We start from the raw sequence: 19,446 nt of genomic DNA, 5'->3' as shown, positions 1-19,446 counted from the left end.
ATTGCAATGCTGTTATATAAAAATCCACAGAGCTTTATATGTGTTTGTCTTACTGATTTTAAAGGTCCACCTGCTCTATTTGCAAGTATACAACTTGCTTTTCTAAATGTCAGTCAGGAGAAACATGGCATCAGCCTTCATTGCCTATATTCACTTGACAGCTAGATGTCTGTGCTCAGAATGACATGCCATGGTTCTGCCACAGTCCTTTCTGTCAGATTTCACTTAGTCATTAAATTTTAAAAACAAACCAGAGAAGCCCACCAAACAAACAAACCCCAAACTCTAATTGGATTGCAGTCAGAAAAGTGTTCCAGTTAGTTTCATGACAGGGGAAAATCAAGCTTTATTATTTCTAACCCCAAGACTGTGCTTTTAGTTTAAGATGGTGACACCTGGGAACAAGGATCTGCATTCACATCACAGGCGTACTGCAATGTAGGGACCAAAATGCAGCTTCATCCCCCTCCCCACTCACCTGGGCAGAGGCTGGCAGCTGCAGCACTGTACACTGCCCACAGATCAGACTCACACAATCATTTAATGCATCAACAGGGTGTAGGGCGATTTCTTGATCAGTTTTTGATAGCATTGTGTTTCTGAAGCCACACAAGTGTGACAAATGGTTGAGGGATAAGAGTCTTCTACCACATTAGTAAACCCCCCACCTTTGCCCCACCCCACCCCAGCAAACAAAACAAATGCCCCATGCCTGGAAACATTTCAGTGCCTGAATTATGAATAAAATAAGCATGATAATGAATAATCTATGTTAAGCATTTTCTTACCCTTTATTTTTTCATTATGATCAGAAGAGGAATATGATTAACAGCAGTTTAAACTTTAGCAGTACAATTTCAGTATTAAATATAAAACTACACTGCAAGTTGATGTATTTTAAAAATGGTTATGTATACTCTAGCCTTAAATTTATGTATCAAATACAAGTAACTCAGTTGTTTCTTGCCTTGACAATTAACATATCTAACAAATTTCAACAAGCCAGACATCCATCTTTTCCATTAAAAAAAAATAAGCAAGAACACCAACTCTTATTCATAGCAAGGGGGTGTAAAGATTCAACACTTTCCTGAGTGTTGTGCAAATAACAGGTTTGAGAAAGTCAGTTAAATAAGTGTAATGATAAACCTAAAGCTAAGCTGGAGGACCTTTTGATTAACTTCATATTTCATATATTACTTGCATCAGTTGAGAGCAACATGAGTTACAGAACTTCCATGAAAACAAGCCACTTACAAGCAGGTGGTTAAGCTTGATCAGTTTATTAAAAGGATTATATGACACGGTTGCCTGCAATAGCAGGGGACTGGATCTGATGACCCAGGAAGTTCTTTCCAGTCCCATGTTTCTAAGCCATGCACCAAGTGTATCCAGCCCACACTTTCACATTAGGAAAAAGCCAAAGCCACACACACACACACTCATAGGAAAAAAAAAAAAAAAAAAAAAAAAAAAAAAGTCCTTGATGACACCGTTTCATTTCTCTAGGTATTCACTATGCAGAAGGGAACAGAGCTAAAGTCCTGTACAGAGGATACATTTACTCGAGGTTGATGTGGTACTGAAGTCAGTTAATAATTAGATACCTCCAGGCAGATTCAGTTACAGGGCATACCAACACTGCACACTGCCAGACAATTTCTAATCAAGCCAAGAACCTCTTGCAGGAATGAGGTCTCTTTGCTAGCAAGCACAGAGCACACTGAATAAGCTAAAAGCAGCTGTTCTTAAATGAACTACCCTACCAACCGTGAGTGAATGACAGATAGATGGTAAGAAGCATTTACCTACTAGACAAGATCTCTCTGCACACTCAGGCAGAAGTAATTAATTCAGAGCAGCAACCATTGCTCCAACCTTGCCTGTCTCTTGAGTACGTTCTCTTTAAAAGCTGGTCTACAGAATCAGTGCAGCCATTCTCAAGCACCACCAAAGTAGCAGTTTGCAGCTGCCATGCAAGACACTACTTTCAAATCGTAGTCAGACATTCCCATCAGCATGGCCAGTTTGCTAGGACAGTATACACAGCCATAGCAAAAAGCCTTTACAACAACTAGAGATCTAAACAATTGCCTACATTCAGCCCATCTAACTCTTAGGCACTTGGTTAAGGTGTCTGGGTCCCTAGGCACCCAGAAATCCTCCCACCCCCCAAGGAAAAGATAAAATTTTAAAAAACAGTATCACTGAAGGCAGATAGTCTCAACTGCCTTCTGGAGTTGTTTCTTGACCCCCACTGAGCAAAGCTGCATTTCAAGCAACCAAGTTCTTAACACAGGCACCTCAGTTAGACAGGATGAATGGAGACTTGCATCTCTTTCAAGAGATAATATCAATACTCTCCAATACCAAAGGCAATTAAGCAATTAAGGTTTGCAACTCCAGTTATGTTTGGAAACAAACTTACAGTCAAGTAATTAAGCTGTAGTCCCTCCCTCCCAAGCATAAAAGCCTTCCAGATGGAGGCTCTACTATTAAAAAAAAAAGCATTCTTCTTTCAAACAAAGAACAAGTGGACACTGCTGCTTTGCCACTCATTCATGGGGGAGCTGAAGGATCAGAGAACACTTACTGAGAGACCTGGAATGACCAAGCACTGCTAGTGCATGCAAAGCAGAAGTAACAAGATGGTTTTTAAATTAACCCTAGTCCTCTTCTCCACCCCACAAAATTCATGCAAGTGTTTGAGAAAGTAAGTCAAGACATAACAGCCCCAGTTTCCAAAAAGGCTTAGTAGTTGTTGGTTTGTGGTTTGTTTTTTTTTTTTTTTTTTTTTTTACATATTGTAAAAGAAATGTCCTTTTGTTTTCTTTCTGTGGGTAGAGAAATGCATTTTTGGCATGTTTAAGAATCATAGATATTTATGAAGACCATGCTATTTAAATTCTCCAACTAACTTCTATAACCTGTCAAAAAAACATAAGCAACCTATACATGTTTCCCCAGTATTGACATGCATGCTCAGGGCTCTCCACTTTAGTGAAATGAGGTGTTGCTTCTGTGCTGATAGTTGACGAGTCAGCATTACACGACTTTGAGACCAACTAAATTAACATTGTCGTAATATGAAAGGCAAGCACAAGTTCATTTATTTATAGCAAAGGTCTTGGGTTACAGGAGGTCAGTTCTTGCCATCTTGAAAAGATAGGGGATAACTTATTGCATACATGTGCATTATAATTTAGCAGCAAGTCATTCATAGAAACACTTCCCTCCTACTGCTTTTTTGGTTTATTATCGCAATTATATATATATTTTAGCTTTACAAAGCATTTAACACCACCTTTAAGTTAATGGTCTTTTATTGGAAAAAAAGACTAGCATTTACAACTTGGAATGGACATAAATTGTAATATCTTGAACAGCAATGTTGATAGTTGTGCTGAAGTCCACAGGCTACTCCGCCAGCTCCAAGTCATGGTACAGAAGGTTTTAAAAATATGAGAGTCCAAAGATGCTCCCTTGGTGAAGGTTTCTTTTAAAAATTTTGTGAACGGTAACAGCCCGACACCCGTTTCACTATAGTGCAATGCAGACAATGTTAAACCAGTATTTTAACACAGACATGCCATCCATAGTTAAGATCATCGTATTTTTGGAGCACACTGCTACGTACAGGAGAACCATTCATCCTTTAGGGCATTTTCTCTAAGTTTTGCATCCTTCAACCATTTTGCTGCATACCATCCTGAGGTATAAACCAATTTTGAAGTAAACCAGCTATGACAATTTATACTACAAATTGAACTAGAATCCACTGTTGAATAAAAGAGTGGATCCTTTAGGTTGTTTTTTCCTTTTAATACAAATGTCTGACTGTGCTCAATTGTCAAGCTGCATGCATGAAAAACTGGCCAGCCCAAACAGTGTAATAGTCATTAGCAAATGGAACTTTTGAGTTCACTAAGTGCTTCCTTTTTTTTTATTTTCAAGGTAGTACAATTATTTATATTGTAAAACTGATGTTTATCTTTTGGGGACAGGACCACCAACCATTACATGCAGTTTGTGGACAGAAGGTATTTTGACATTCAGTTTTGCTATACAGAAACAGAATGAATAAATGAACATTTTTTTTGCAAGAGGTAAGTAAAAGATTCAATTTGATTCTTCTAGAGGAAAAAAAGGTGTAAAGGAGGTCTCTTCACTTTGCAGTCATCATCTGTACGAATTCTGAAAAGATAAAAAGTCACTGTGATTTATTGTTTCCAAAGTACTTCAACTGCTCTCTTAAACACACCTGGCATAAAAAAGTGCCCCTTTCACTGCATGTGAGTTTGTCCACAGAAGTGTACAACTAAATAAAACTGGTGTCTCATGTACTAGAACTTAATGACCTATGCAACAGGCTTTCACTCAATCTGAGTAATGGTTCTTAATCAAGACAATCATCTTTTTTACCTTCATAGTTGACTTGCCCATCCCCATCAATGTCTGCTTCTCTGATCATTTCATCTACTTCTTCATCTGTTAGCTTTTCTCCTAAGTTTGTCATAACGTGACGTAGTTCTGCTGCACTGATATAGCCATTGCCATCCTGTGAGGAAACAGTTGCATAAGGTCATGATGAACAATCCTGACACTGATTAACACTGAAGCTACATCCAGGTTTCCAGTAACTGCTTTTGAACTAGCCTTATAGCACTTGGTACACTGTATAACCAACCCTACACTAGGTACTAGTGCCATCACCTTATGAAGCATGCATCCCACCATATCCTTCTATACAATTATTGTACCATAAGAATAACTGCATGCTTGATTTGTATCTGTGATAAGGTATTTTTAATGCTTTTAAAGAGCTTTCAAAAATAAACACAGAAACAAAATGGTTTTTGTTTAGTCTCTGCTGCCTAAGAAAGCCCCCCCCCCCCCCCCCCCCAACCAATTTCCCCACCAGCAAGAACAGTCAGCTTTCTCTTCTGTGTAATACTACCTTTACAACCAGACTGCAGGTGGGCAGGTTAGGCTTCTTGGATAAGAAAATATAGAACAAACCTTCAAAGGAAGTATTTAAATTCATAAGGAGTTGTGAAAAGCTTCATGGCCAAAAAAAGCAAATGATGCTTCTAAGTCAGTGTTCCCATTAGTAATATTCAAACCAAGAGGTCATACCTAGCCATTTCTGAAATTGTCCTCTTCCATATACAGGAAGAATACAGTAGCTTAGAGCAGCAGTTCATTATGTCCATTGCCAGTAGACAAGCTACCTCAGTGGCTTTAGGTACAAATCTAGTTCGCAGAAATAATCCCACAGGGTAGATGAAATACTAACCAAATAATCGAACATTTCCTCCAGCACATTTTCAGGTAATTTTCTAGAGACCCATAAAAAGGAAAAGTAGTAAGATCTTCTCCCACACGTGTGTGCATCAGATTAGCAGCTGCACCAGCCATTACTCAACACAATTCTCTCATAACATCCATCATAACCAAGCAATCCAAAGAGAGAAACCTATTCTAGAAATAATTGGCCTTCACCATGTATGCCCAGGTATCGTTAAAGAAGATGGGATTTGAGCTCTTAAATTTTCCTAAAAGCAACCTCAAAATCCACATCTTGGAAATGGAACATGCAATACTTCATGTCCCTCTGAATATCAACAACCTCATCTTAGGTTCAAAAGCTTCCATAAAGTGTAACGCCTTGTGCAACCATTTCCCCACTCTCCCAAGCCAGAAGGTACAGAAAAATCCCACCCCTCCACCACCCCCTTTTCCCCCCCAAAAAAAACCAACACCCCACAAAGCATCAAGTTCTGCTCTTCTTTGCTCCCAAGGAAATGCCAGAAAGTGTTCCTTATGGATGAGCCTACAGCACAGATCTGCTGCGTAAAGCAGGGAGCACCAGCCTGCAACAGTCCTGGCTCTGTTTCCAGAACACTCCCTGCTCTGTTTCCAATTCCTCTGCTTTTAGAGGACTTTTTCCTTCTGGACAAGAAGAGACAAAACATTGAGGAAAAGATGGACATCATTACTGCTTCTAAAGAATATTTGTACTTTTATTAATACCTTGTCAAAGACTCGGAATGCCTCACGAATTTCTTCTTCACTGTCTGTGTCCTTCATTTTTCTGGCCATCATGGTTAAAAATTCAGGGAAGTCGATAGTGCCATTGCCTTAATGAAAAGAAACTTCCAAAAATTAAACTTCCATGCTTTATATTAAAAAAACCAAAAAAGGTGTAATTCAGTCATAAAGACAAGACTGACAGATCTTCTGTAAAACATCCTTATAGAACTGGATCTTCTCCCTAAATTGCTACCAATGCCTTTTTGCTATTACAGTGTCACTGCAGTGACACAGTAAAATGAACTGTTGCCTTCTCTCCAGGTCAAACTATATCAGTTGCCACTCAAGTTGCAAGAAAAATGTCAGTCTGATGCTCCAAGGTTAGCCTATACTAAGACTTATCTTTACTTCAAAGCACTCCCCATAATTGTTTAGTTTCTTTAGCATCTCCCAATTGCTGTGAGAGACTCCAGGAAGGAATGCGTTATAAAGCTGGCACTACAAATCCAGGATACCTAAAATTTGAGAAAATTACACTTTACTAAGATGCTCATGAATACTTGCTGTTTGTTAAAAATCAACCTTCTTTTCAATGTGTTGCACACCACAGAAGTAATGCACCATTTTAAGGAGCAACAAGGATCTGTAAATTCCAATGACACGAGAAAAGCTGCCATTATTTAGCATTTCTGATGAGATTAGCAGTAGGTTTTCTTATAGGTATTTCACTGCAAAACTGAAAACCCCTGGTAACATTCAGGCCTCAACTTTAATTTCTTCCTTCAAAGTAAGGATTCAAACTTCAGGCTGCTCAAAGCTATGAGAAAAGTGGTATGGTGAAGAAACAAACAGTTTCTTTAAAACAGCAGAAACTAGATTTGTATACTCAGGATTCAGACCTATATGCCAAAACCCCCTCATCAAATAGTTTGCTGTACAATTAAGATCTACCCACTGCTTGAGGGAACCATAGAAACTCATTGGATAAGTACAGCAAAGAAGCTAAATAAACGCAACTTAAGAAAAATGCTTGCATCTTAAGGATCCCAGACTGAGACATACACAGCTACTTATCATCATGGCCAGCTTTATCTACCAGCTAAACCTGAATATAGGTCTCATACTGAGCTCTGAAAAATTCTCAGTGAACATGTAGAATAGCAAAGCATTCTGCCATAAAACAAGTTTAAACAGACAGGCAGGCATACTTAAGACAAACTCTACATAGCACTGCAAACCCTAAAGTTTTTCAGTATCTGCATCCAAGGGTTAGCAATTAAGGTGAACTAGGAAAGTAGCTGTAATTAATATAGTCCAATAATCAGATAATCAATACTTTTGTCATACACTTCCACTCTTTTACAGATATCTTTGAGAAAAATCACTATCATTACCAACATACAAGATCAAAGCCTTGACATAAATGATCAGGGGAAACCATTTTTCCTTTTTAGAACTGTAGTCTTCCTGAAGTCTGAGAAACAAAGTGTGCAGTCACCCATTCTGGTATCCACTTAAAATACCTGATAGACTTGATACAGGAAGGTTTTTCTGCTTCTGCCTCTGCTCCCTATCGCTTATTGATCTAATACACTACATTAGACTATACAGTCTCTCCCTATTGTGTTTTCAGTTCTTGGAAGTTTAGCACTATTTCACTCCTACTACATTTTGTCTAAGGCCAAAACCCATAGACATTAGTACAGATACTAAGACCAACATGGGCTGATGAAACACACATAGAAAAGCTGGGTGAAAACACAGGTTAACAGCAGGTCAGGGCAGGTCAGACAGCAATAGAAAGCCAGTGACCCATAAAATATTAAAGACAAACAGTCTAATTTTGTCTCTGCCAATCTCCCTTTTTAGATTCTGCTAGCATCTTTGACTGCTGTGCAGAGAGCAATCAAAAAATTGACACCCCTCTGAACTTAGATCAAGTATTTTGAAACTGCTTCAGGAGATCAATGTCACAATCTTCTTTACGCAGTCCAAGCCCAGGTATGGAGGTCATACATTCTTAAGCACTAGTAACTACCTTTCCAACACTTACCATCAGCATCTACCTCGTTGATCATATCCTGCAATTCTGCTTCTGTTGGATTTTGACCCAATGACCTCATGACAGTTCCCAGTTCTTTTGTTGTGATAGTACCATCACCATCTTTGTCAAATAGGGAAAAGGCTTCCTTGAATTCTAGAGGCAGAAACAGTCCCAGAGTTTAGTAACATCACCAGCATGCAAAAACTGCTCACTAAAAATCTGTAATACCTAGTACAATTTTAAGAAACATTTTATCCAACTGTCCATGTATTGAGAGAATTAACACTCAAATATTAATAAAAAATTACTTACAGTACCAACATGTAATTTACATAGTATACTCAAGCTTATTTCAGGTGGCTATTATCTGCATTACAACTCTATAATGCATTTCAACATCATCTTGCTTGAGGCACAGCTGCACCACAAACAGCAGCTGCTTGGAATACATGAAGGGATCCACTGGGTTCCCTTCATCATTAACAGACTTACAGGTACAGTAAGTGTTGTCATTTACCACTTAACGGCAGCAGACAGTAAGAATCTATGTCAGCCAGAAGTGGGTGACTGGTCTTCAGAAGGTCAAATAATGGTCCTTCTCCTAACCAGTTTGAATTACAGACACACTTACAGAAGTTATTTAAAAGACACTGGCTTATATTAATGAGTATTAAGTCCATTTTAGGTTTATTTGTTGCCATTAAGTTTATCTTCACTTTATTAAAAAGAAAATAGTACCTAGGTCTGCTTTGAATCCAAGAAGTTCACTTGAGTCTAGCAATTATTTGTTTGCAAGAAATCTAGAAGGACTTGGCTCAAGTCTGAAAGTCTAAAAAAAATCATTATCTGTAGTTCAAGGAACAAGCAGTCTAAATTAAGAGGCAATGAACCAGTAATCTTCTGCAACATTGTGGTTTTTTGTTTTCTGTTTTTTTTTTTAAAGTGAGTGCTTTTTGAAAAAGTGTTAGTAGATTTGAAATTGTTAAAAAGTTTTCCATTATGTTTGAGATCATGTATTTTCTTCTAGTCACAAGGAGTTAGCAAAAAAGTAATCATTTCTCATCAAGACACTTACCAGCAATCTGTTCTTCAGTCAGCTGATCAGCCTACACGAAGAATAGAACATTTTAGAATATTGTTTACCTCTAGCTATGCCAAGCCACAAGACACTTCCTCTAGATTTCAGTAGTGATTTATTATTACTTTCACAAAGCCACTTTCAACGCCTGGAATTCTGCCTCTGCAAGGAGATTCCACTCACCTACACCACACAGACATTTCCATAAGCTAACCTGTCTTGAAAGTGCACATGAAGAACAAGACATAACATCCTTCAACTTGGAGAATCCAATTTGGTCAAGTGAAGGACACAGGGCAGGCTCCTTGCAATTGCTCAGAGGGGCACAAAATCCTTAATAACATGTGTTTGGGGTTTCACATCACATCAGATGTCACTTCCAGCGGTACAGTGACCCTAGTACTGCATGGGGGTATTTGCACATTAGCGGACTAATGACAAGCGTGCCACCTAGTGATCTAACACTACTGAAGTCCACCCTCCCCCACCACACTGCATCAAGCATTAGCCTACTGTAAGCTTAACAGAAGGGACTATGCTGTGATATTAGGAGGAATTACTACTCGGCATTATGGAGATTTTTTGCTGTCTCCAACATAGAAAAAGCCAGTTTTCAAGCATCACATTATTTTTCCATTCAGCCAAGCAGCTTAAGGTGCCTCATGCCGATACGCAGGTTTTTTTATATATCATTTTAAGTGGCAAGATTTAAAATGCCTGCTTATGACCTTCTGTACATCAGGAGAGCACTGCTGCATCCAAAGGTGTACAGCTCAGTAGGCAATTAAAGGGGCCTTCCCAGAGCTTAACTGTGCTAACCACATCCTTCCAGAAGCCTCTCCCTCCTCTATGGTTAGAGCATCACAAAAAGCTCTGCTGTTTGGACTCAAAGGAGCTAGCTAACCAGTTCTTTACAGAAAAATACATATCTCCCTAGGAATTAAAAAAGAAAAACGCTTGGGTTTTACATCCTAAATCAAAGATACTGGAGAATACAAGGTACTAACTCCTTTTAAACTCATTTTATTGGCCAGCTTTACTAATAGAGTATTTTGTAGGTCAGAGAAAGCAGGCATCCTGCAACCCTTTTGTTCTGAAATACCGTTATTCAAGTATAAAACCCACTTAACTACAGCAAAGAGCAACAAATACAAGGGAAAAATACCAGGCAACACAATCTGTTAAGCTCTTGCACAGGGGAATAGGGTAGGGTTGAAAGCCTTCTGTATCTTAAGTGACATACACAGATTTCACCTGTAAAGAGGTGGTGGGGTTTCTTTTTATGATGTTTTAACATCTGTATTTAATGATTAAGCAATCCCCATATGCACAAGTGGGTTAGGGGGATGAAAGGGGGAGAAATGCTAATAGGTAAAGACAGACTTCAAATTTAATAACTGTTCTTTAATAACAGCAGCAAACTTGTGTTCAAAATCCAGTTCGACTTTCGGCATTCTGTGGTTTTCCAGAAAATGCGAGGTTTTACTTAAAGATTATCTAAGGAATTTACATAACAGACTCAATGCCCTGCAGAACAGGAAACAGAGCCACGCCTCGGCAAAAACCTCCAACCCATAGCACCGGCTTGCTGCCCCATTAGTCAGAGCTCACTGGCTGTTTCTAAAAATCGGATTTCGAATTAAAAAAATAAAAACCGCAAGAAAACCCAAAAACCCTAACTTCGCCACACACCGCGATGCCAGAAGTGTGCAATCCAACCCCACAGCGCCATGGGGTTCACCTTCCCGAGCAACAGGCACAGCCACTGCCCGCTCGCCTGAGCTACAGGACAAAGGTACCCAGGGCTGGAGCCATCACCCCACCCAGCCAAGTCATCAAATCCTGTCCTGGTGATGTCAGCCTTCCCCGACGGGAAGGGGAGATGGAGAGACAGAGCCGAGGAACACCCAGATTGCCAAAACGCGATTAGAGGTCAGCCTGCGACTGTTGCGCCGTCTCGTAGGAAGCGAAAAACCGCCGGGAAAATCCCAGCCCTTCCTCTCGCTCTCTTGTGCGAGGAGTCCGGGCTGGCACCGCAGCGCCCAACAGCCGGGGGGTGATGGAGCTGCTCCCGGAGCCCAGCAGCCACCGAGGCGGAGGCTGGCACGGCCCGGCGGCGGAGCGGGCGGCCCGCAGCCCGCCGGGCGCAACAGGCGCCTCGCCCGGCCGGCGGCCACCCCCTGCTGCAGTGCGTCCCCGGCTCCCCTCCCTCTCCAGCCGCCGGCCACACGACGTCCTCATCCTCCAGCCGGGAGGGCGCCCGGGCTCCGCGGCCGGCCTTCCCCGTCCCCGGCGGCGGGGGCAGCCGCTCTTCCCCCCCGCCGAGCCCCCCGTGCGGGCGTTGGGCCGTTTCCAGCCCAGCAAGGCGCGCTGCGCCCCGGTTCCCCCCAGCCGGAGGGTGCGCGGGGGCCGGGGAGGAAGAGGAGGAGACATGATGTAATGCAGACAGCGATGGGCTTCGCCGCCGCCGTCGCTGCGTTGTTCTGGGGGATGGGGAGGAGGGAGGGGGGGGACGAGGGCGCAGTAGCTGCACTGCGCGGTGCCCTCCCCCGGGCCGCCCCCCCGCTCCCTGCGCAGTGCAGCTGGTGCCGGAGCCGAGCGGGATCCTCGCCCGCAGACCCGCGCCCCGCCCGGCACGGCCCCCGCCCCGCAGCGCGCCCTGCCCGGCCGAGGGGCCGCGGCCCCGGGGAGACGCGCCCGGCCCTTTCCGGAGGGGAGCCCGCGCCGCATGCGGGGGAAGGCGAGGCGGGGCCGCGGCGGGAGGGCACGGGGCCGGGGCGCCCACAAGGCAGGCCCCGGGGAAAGGGCAGGAAGCAGCGGAAGAGGAAGGGCCGCAGCTCCGCGGCGATTCCGCACAGCGCCGCGGGGGGGGGTGGGGGGGGTGTCATCCGCAGCGACCAGCCCGCTCGCCCCGCGAGGACCCGGGCGGGAAGGGCTGCGGCCTCCCCCCCCCCCCCGGCTCGGCGCTCCCCCCCCCCCCCCCCCCCCCTCCGGGGGGACCTTAGCTTCACCGACTGAACCCGACCACCCGCGGCTCCGCAGCGAGCCGGCCCCCGCAGCAGCCCGGGCGCCCCGCGCCGCGGTCGGTCGGTCGAGCTACCTACCATGGCGCGGCGGCGGGCCCGGCGGCGGCTGCACGAACTGCGCGACCACGAGCGGTGGCGGCTGCTGCCTCCTCCCCGGCGCGGCTCGGAGAAGTGCTGGGGGTGTGAGCCTGCGCCGCCCCGCTATATATGTAGGGCTGTATCCCTCCGCCGGAGCGGGGCCTTTTTCTCTCCTCCCCGGCGCGGTATGTGTGAGGGTGACTGCGGCGAGCAGCCCTGCCCCCTCCGCGGCCCGGCCCCTCCCCCGGCGGGCCCGCTCCCCCCCCGCGCCCCCCCCTCCCCCGGCCGCTCGCTCGCCCCCAGAGGCGCGGCCGGCGGCCGCCCGTCCGCTGCGGGAGTCGGGGCCGCGGCGGGCTCCGGCCCAGCGGTTCCCCCTGGCCCAGCGGTTCCCCCCCCGCCCTCCTCCCGCCGCTGCTCCTCTCCCCTTCCCCCGTCTCCTCGCCCCTGAGGTAAGAGCCACGCAGGGACGGGCGGGTGAGCCCCTCCCCCGCCCGAGGGACAGGCCCCGCTCCCGGGGCGACGCGGCCGCCGCCCGCCGGGGGCTGCACGGCCGGCCGACTCGCAGCCCCCCCCCCCGCCCCAGCCGGGCGGCGAGGGGCGAGGGCAGCCTGCCCCCGGCAGTGGCCATTTTCCGCCGAGACCTGGTGCCGGCGGAGACCGCGGGGGGCGGCCGGGCCGGCGGGGAGAGCCGTCCGCCGCGGGGCTGGGTCCCCGCCGGCCCCGCGTCGAGGCCTCTCCCCATCTCCCCGACGCTCTCTAGGCCGGGACCCCCGGGGCGAGGGCACTCCCGGCCGAGTTGGTCTGGTGGGTTTTGGTTGGTTGTTTTTTTTTTTCCTAGACGGCATCCCCGCCGGCGGTGCGGTGGCCGGCGCTCCCCCGGGGAGCCCGGGCGGCACCTGGGAGAGGATGATGGCACGGGGAGGGGGGTGCGTTTAATAAAGCACATTCTTCGGGGAACGACAAGGGGGTACGCCAGAGACTGCAAAGCTGGTATGTTGAAGCGAGCACAGCTGCCTTTTTTAATCGTAGGGCTTTTGTCAGCTACCAAAATCTAGATGATGGTTAAATTCAACCTAGTGTCAGATGCTTTTACAACTGACGTGTCACTTCAGCCCCGTCTCAGCAGAACTGCTGTGGGCTACAAGTGAGAGGCAGCAAAAGCACGTTCTGATGTCAAATGTTTTCTTCATGTCTCCTCTGGGTTTGAGGATTTTGTCCACCAGCTGGTAATAACCCCGTTAAACATCGTAGCGTTCACACTGTACCTCCTCAGTAGGTGTGGAAGCACAAACAAACATGGACCCACACTGGAATCAAGGACTTTGGTTTCATTCATGACAGGTAACCCTTAAGATTTTGAGCTTCCTTGTAGTTCAAGATATTTTTAGTTAAGGTTTTAGTTTGGGCCTCTCTCTGGATTGGGAGGCCAGCAGTATTTCCAGTGTGGTCACAGTTCTGATGATCTGATTGCAGTATAGCACTGAATCTTTTAAAACACATTTTGCAGTTTTTCTGGCTTTGAAAAATCGTGCATACTTCCAGCGTTTGAAATAAAGATGAAATCAGTTGGGTTCTGTTTAACAATCTCAATAGCTTTACCACTGAAGTTACAATTTATCTGCTTGCCTTTCTGGAACACAGTGGTAGATTGGCAAACACAACAGATACCTGTTTACAGTCTAGAAGGATTTCTCATAGCAAACGAAGTAGAATATTTAATGTGTCATAGTTTGGTCCCCAAACTATCCTAACATTTATATAGGAACTAGTTTGTGAAATGATGTCAGAAAACCGATTTGCAGCTGGTTAGTCTGCAAATTAAGGGCTTATAGACAGCTTCCACTTTGGATATAGAATGCCCAGCCTCCTATTTTTAGTATATTTTTTTAAAAACTACTAAGCAGTGATGTTGGATTTTTTTTTTTTTTTTTTTTTGCTATGGAAGAACACACAAATTGAGGTTTTGTTTTCAAACCAAACAATTTTAAGCTCATATTTTCCCAGCTTAATTTCTTTATGGAAAACGTGGCACAATATTTGATTGATGTGGGCTACAAGAGCTTTTGCTTGGATAAGTAAATCTTGGAACTCCCTGAGACTCACAGTGATGTGTGAAGAACTATGTTCCTGTACAAATCATTCACCTCATTGGGCTGGTCTAACACAGGTGAAGGTCTCATTACTGAAACACTGAATTCTGTATAAAAAATATTAGGCTAAGAAATTTTACAGTTATCTCACAGAGATAAATAGCTAATACAGACTCATAGTCTTTGGCCAAAATGTTGGAAGACTGAAGGTATTATCCACTATTATTCCACTAATTATTATCCATTATTATTCCACTAATGTGGAAGGCTGAAGATATTATCAGGAGAATAATCTTACCAACATTTAAATGTGATGGTTTAGAATGTGGGTGCCTTATTTCAGTCTCTTTAAAGTTCATTTTAAATGCATGTAGTATGTTCTTCCACTGATCCAAGCCTTCACTTACTAAAAAGTGAAGGGATTAGATTTATCTGTTGAGGAGAGACTATGAGACAAGCAATTAAAATTTATGTAGATTCTCTTACAAACAATCAGCATTACAGCATTTGGACATAGGTGAAGAAACTTGGAAATGCAAAGTAAAAAGCCACTCAGTCACGTGCAATGAATGTTGCCAAAGATTAACAGGGCGTTTGAATAGGATTGCTGTGCATTTATTCCTCTTTTTTTTAACTTTTTGTGTCTAATTTTGCTAACTACTGATGGTTCATGCTAATAATTAGTTTATACTAAAAATGGAATTTTAAAATAAAGTTACCTTCAAAGTAGTTTGGAATATAGTTATCTTGTTTTATTTAAGAAAAATTGCAGGATGATCAATTAAGGTACCACAATTAGGTTCTGCAATAGTTTCTGTTAAATCGCATCATTCCGTATTTGAAAATACTTCACAGCTAATGGTCCAAAATAACTTTTTGACTAAGGGGAATTTTTTGTTCTAATTTGACATATGGCAGTGATAAATGTAAACAAAAAAGAATACTAATGTTTTGCTGCTTATTTAATGTAGAAAAAACCCCTCACCTAAACTGGCATCTGCCTGCTCCTTGAAAATTTGCTTTCACTCAGTTGTACAGCTAGATTGTGATCAGTATTCTTTGTTCTCCTAACATTTACATTCAGTTGTGGGCAGGCAAGAAATGCCCCTGTCATTCCAATGACATACAATGTCAAATGATTTGCCAGGATCTTCTACAGTCTCATTCAAAATCTCCTGGATCTCAGTGGCAGCTGGACCGAGCCATGGAATTACTCAGTATTTGTGCCTAAAACCACAGAACTTGGCTATCCCATTGCTACAGAGCTTTTTTTTTTTTATGAACAGAGGGCTATGCAATAGCTATGAAGATTAATTTCTGACCGGATAAATTTACTGTTCTAAATCATTTTACTCTCTGTCACTAAGCATGCATTTGTTGACTTGTGTTTAAGCTTTAATATTAACAAAAGATTATTTTATAAATTTATTAGTTGCAGTGAAAGACTTGCAACCATTGTACCTAGTATTAAATTTCTAAATTTTGCCATAATATGATAGTAAGGTCACAGCGTTGGTCTCTGTTTCTATAGAGATTTAACACGTCCATTCTTTGGGAGCAGCCTAAGACAGAAGAAGGAAAAAGACAGAAGAACTTGGAAAAATAATAAACCTTACTACTTACATGCAAAGTGTGTTTTTCAACCTTGGGTTTGTTAACATAAGCACTGAAGAAGAACAGGGCCTCACACATAACAATTGTTTTCTCATATTATATATACATAAGTTTAAAAAAGAAATAAAAATGAAACTATTTTACAGATATCTGCCCTGGGCGAATGGATGTGAGAACAGATGGACACAAGTTTGTCATATTATTTAATGCACAGCTAGGAGACTGATACTATGGTGATAAGCATAGATAACCAGTGTGTAATAAGTTAGAAGTATAAGAAGCCAAAATCAAGTATATACATGCATGCAACATCTGTGCAACTGGAACAAATTCATAATTAGTTTTCATGGCTATAATATTGCCAGTTATATGTGTGAGCTACCCATACTGGGTTTGAATTTGTTGTACTGCTTTTGAAGTCAACTGAAATTCTGTTGTTATCTCAGAAAATAGTTTTTTACCCTCTCTATATATTCTGCTCATAGGCAATGAATTTTTGGGGAGACCATATTCCACAAAATTAATGTTGCTAAATGCCATTGGCAGCTGTGAAAATCTAAGCCAGTATCCTTATAAAAATACTCTATGAGCTTTACTAAGACTGCAAATAAGTGGGTGGAACTCCATTGAAATAAAAAGCTAGAACAGAATTGAATTTGACCACATTTATACAAGATGTGAAAATAAAAATTGCTTTAATCTTAACATTTAAATTTCCAGACCTGGTAGCTCTTATAAATGTGAACATACATATTCCTGTAGATTACTGTTTCATTTTTGAGAGGAAAAAATAAAACCAAAATCCCCAATCTTTTATACACTTGTGGTTTCTTTATATTTGCTTCATTCCCACTGGCGTGTACCAAAATCACATATTTTCACTGATCACTAATTGTTAGAAGGCCATCTATGTAATTGAGTAACAGTAGTTGCTACCTACATTGAGTGTCTGTTTTCTTGTAATATAAAACTGATTCTGCCATTGGTTAGAACTAAATTATTTACACATTGCAGTTAAATTAGTGAATCCTTTTCTATGTATTTAGCTATGTAAATTGGCATCCTTGAAGCCTGATAATTTGAAAAGCTTTGTGTGTTAAACTTAGGGCAGTTTGAGTTGGGAACCTTAAAAGATCCTGTCTTAAAAAGACGTGCATAGATGGGGGTTACAGACCTGCCCCTATACATAAACTCAGTCATACATCTTGCAGATTAAACATAAAATCATTCTTTTAAAAAGTGCTTTTCACTTTTTTACACTTGAAATGTAAAATAAATGAAAAAAGAACAAAACTTTTTCACACAGTCTTAAAAAAACATTTCTTCATAATCCTATAGTTCCTTCATAGTTCTCTAGAAACACTGGAGTATGTGAAAACAGGATTTTCCTTCTCAGTTTTTGTAATTGCCAGTTTCATAGGAAGGTAAACATTGGATGATTCATGATACAAACAGAAGTCACTTGTTCCATTTTTCTATTGTTTATGTTTTGTTATCGTCAGTGTTTTTACAGATAAAAGCCAAATTGTATCCACTATTTTTCAAGAATCAAATCTAGAAGAGGACAGAACGTTTATGTGTTTGCTAAGTATTTAATGTTTTTACATAACATTGTCAAGCGTACCTAGGTCATGCTTCTTCACTGTGGAATACATGTATATGAACTATACTCCCTGACGGTGATTCCAGTTAAAACATCTGTCAAAGAATATTTTTTTTTACCATAAATTACAGAAGGGAATAGTCATTCTAATGATAGGAAATGTTCTGTTTCTAATTTCAGTAGATTAATTCCTCAAAATTTTGAATGATACAATGCAACGAATAAACAGTTCTTAGTCAGATTCACCTTATTAGGGATGGCTTGAGTTTGCATTTCATTTCTTAAGAATACGCTGGAAAGCTGAGTGGGCCAAAACCTAGCTTACTTTGTAACTTCAAATTTCTGTCTTAGAACTAACAGATGAAAGCTGAACAGCTGTTGCTGTTAGCTACAGATTTTGAACCAATATATAGCTTATAATGGCATAATAAACAAAGGTAAACAAATATGCTTCAGAATTTCAGTCCTGAAGAAAGGTTGGAAATCAGTTGGTTCATTTACAGCACTGGTTATTTCTCATTTCAGCTTGTCCTAATTAACACAGAAAAAAAAAATCTTCAAAGATACTCAGGATTGCTTTTTTACATAATGGAAATAATTAAATGAGCCATTTGCACTGTTTTTTAAACCTCTCCTTTGTCCACGAGTAATTCATTTTCATCTGAATATTCCTGTGGGGCAAATTGGGACATTAATTTTGCAATAAAAGTCCTAGCTCAATTTAACAAATATATATATGAGAATATATATGACATAGGTAGACAGGTGTGTAAAATCCAGATACATCCTCTAATGGCCAAGTCTCCCTTAGTTAACCCTAAATTGTAATTGTGTGGTAGGTCTATGTTAAAAAAATTTTCTTTGGGTCAGGTACAGCTGTCATAAGTCTTCATGCTACAGCTAGAGGTAAAAAATTCAACAACTCCACATACGCAGTTCAAGGGTGATCATAATTTTAAATCAGAATCGTAGTTTCTGGTACAGATTTTCAGCAACTGTAAACATGCCCTGAAGTCAATAAATCCATGTTAATTTGCATCAGTTAGGAATTTATTCTTCCCTTCCTTTCTCTCCTACACCCAAGACATGGAGTTTTTATCAGTTTGTCAGATTCCTTGGGATAAGAAGCTACAAGATCAAAACTACCTGAGTTAATTGGATGTCAAATACTGCGGTCCAAGAGACATCCAGTATTCTAATCCACCATACTATGGAGCTGGCCTGAGGTGAGAAGTATTATACATACATCCCAAATTGCTGATGCTGGAAGCCAGAATCATTGCCAGGCGATACTCTTCTTCAGTTGGCTTAAGTACATGAAGAAAGCTAGAGAATCATTACACTTCTTCAGACAGCTATTTTATGTTCTTTGTGCCTGCATCAGTAATAAACCCACCTGATAATGAAATAATTTCTCCAACTGCCTGATCACCATTCTGGGGGGGTGACAAAACCCCAAGTTTTTCAACAACATTGAAGATGTGTTTCTAGTATCAGTTCCCAGAAACTGTAAAAATAAATTCCAATCTCTGCAGTCTATTGCCAGAGAGCCAACAGACTGCCTCTCCCCTAGGAACCTGGCATGGCAGTACCTAGGAAATCGCCTCCTGAGGGCTCACTTTTTTAAAGTCTTTTAGTGAAAAGAATTTTTAAAACAGGAACATCAGATGCTTCCAGAATATAGGTTCTGATATCCCCCTTAAGGTTTCTCTTTGATCCAGTTCTTTATCTAGAACTTCAGGTTTTTACCTTTGGGGGCAGTAGCACATGTGAAGTCCAGCCTCTTAAAATGTCTGACCCTCAGACATTGTGCCTCCATCCTAAACCACACATCATTGAAATTCCGGAAATGGTAGGAAGAAAACCCATCTTTGTAAACC

The 19,446-nt window shown here is 42.2% G+C and overlaps 1 protein-coding gene and 1 long non-coding RNA gene across 2 annotated transcripts; one reads left to right on the top strand and one right to left on the bottom strand.

The window, feature by feature from the left end:
- Positions 1 to 766: 766 nt before the first annotated feature.
- CALM1 (calmodulin 1) lies at positions 767 to 12,417 on the bottom strand. The gene is made up of 6 exons (XM_074908532.1): positions 12,260 to 12,417; positions 9,153 to 9,183; positions 8,087 to 8,230; positions 6,034 to 6,140; positions 4,423 to 4,558; positions 767 to 4,194 (listed from the first exon to the last, which is right to left on the bottom strand). The coding sequence occupies exons 1-6, from the start codon at positions 12,260 to 12,262 to the stop codon at positions 4,166 to 4,168; spliced, it is 450 nt and encodes a 149-aa protein (XP_074764633.1). The 5' UTR covers positions 12,263 to 12,417; the 3' UTR covers positions 767 to 4,165.
- A 129-nt stretch (positions 12,418 to 12,546) lies between these two features.
- LOC141961890 (uncharacterized) lies at positions 12,547 to 16,779 on the top strand. Its single transcript, XR_012633840.1, has 3 exons — positions 12,547 to 12,708; positions 13,536 to 13,600; positions 15,881 to 16,779. It is a non-coding gene; the product is annotated as an uncharacterized LOC141961890 (long non-coding RNA).
- The last annotated feature ends 2,667 nt before the right edge of the window (positions 16,780 to 19,446 follow it).

Source organism: Athene noctua, chromosome 6 (genome assembly GCF_965140245.1).
Source record: "Athene noctua chromosome 6, bAthNoc1.hap1.1, whole genome shotgun sequence".
Lineage (NCBI taxonomy): Eukaryota > Metazoa > Chordata > Aves > Strigiformes > Strigidae > Athene > Athene noctua.
Note: the sequence above shows the minus strand (reverse complement) of the source record. Positions and strands in the feature narration are given on the sequence as shown.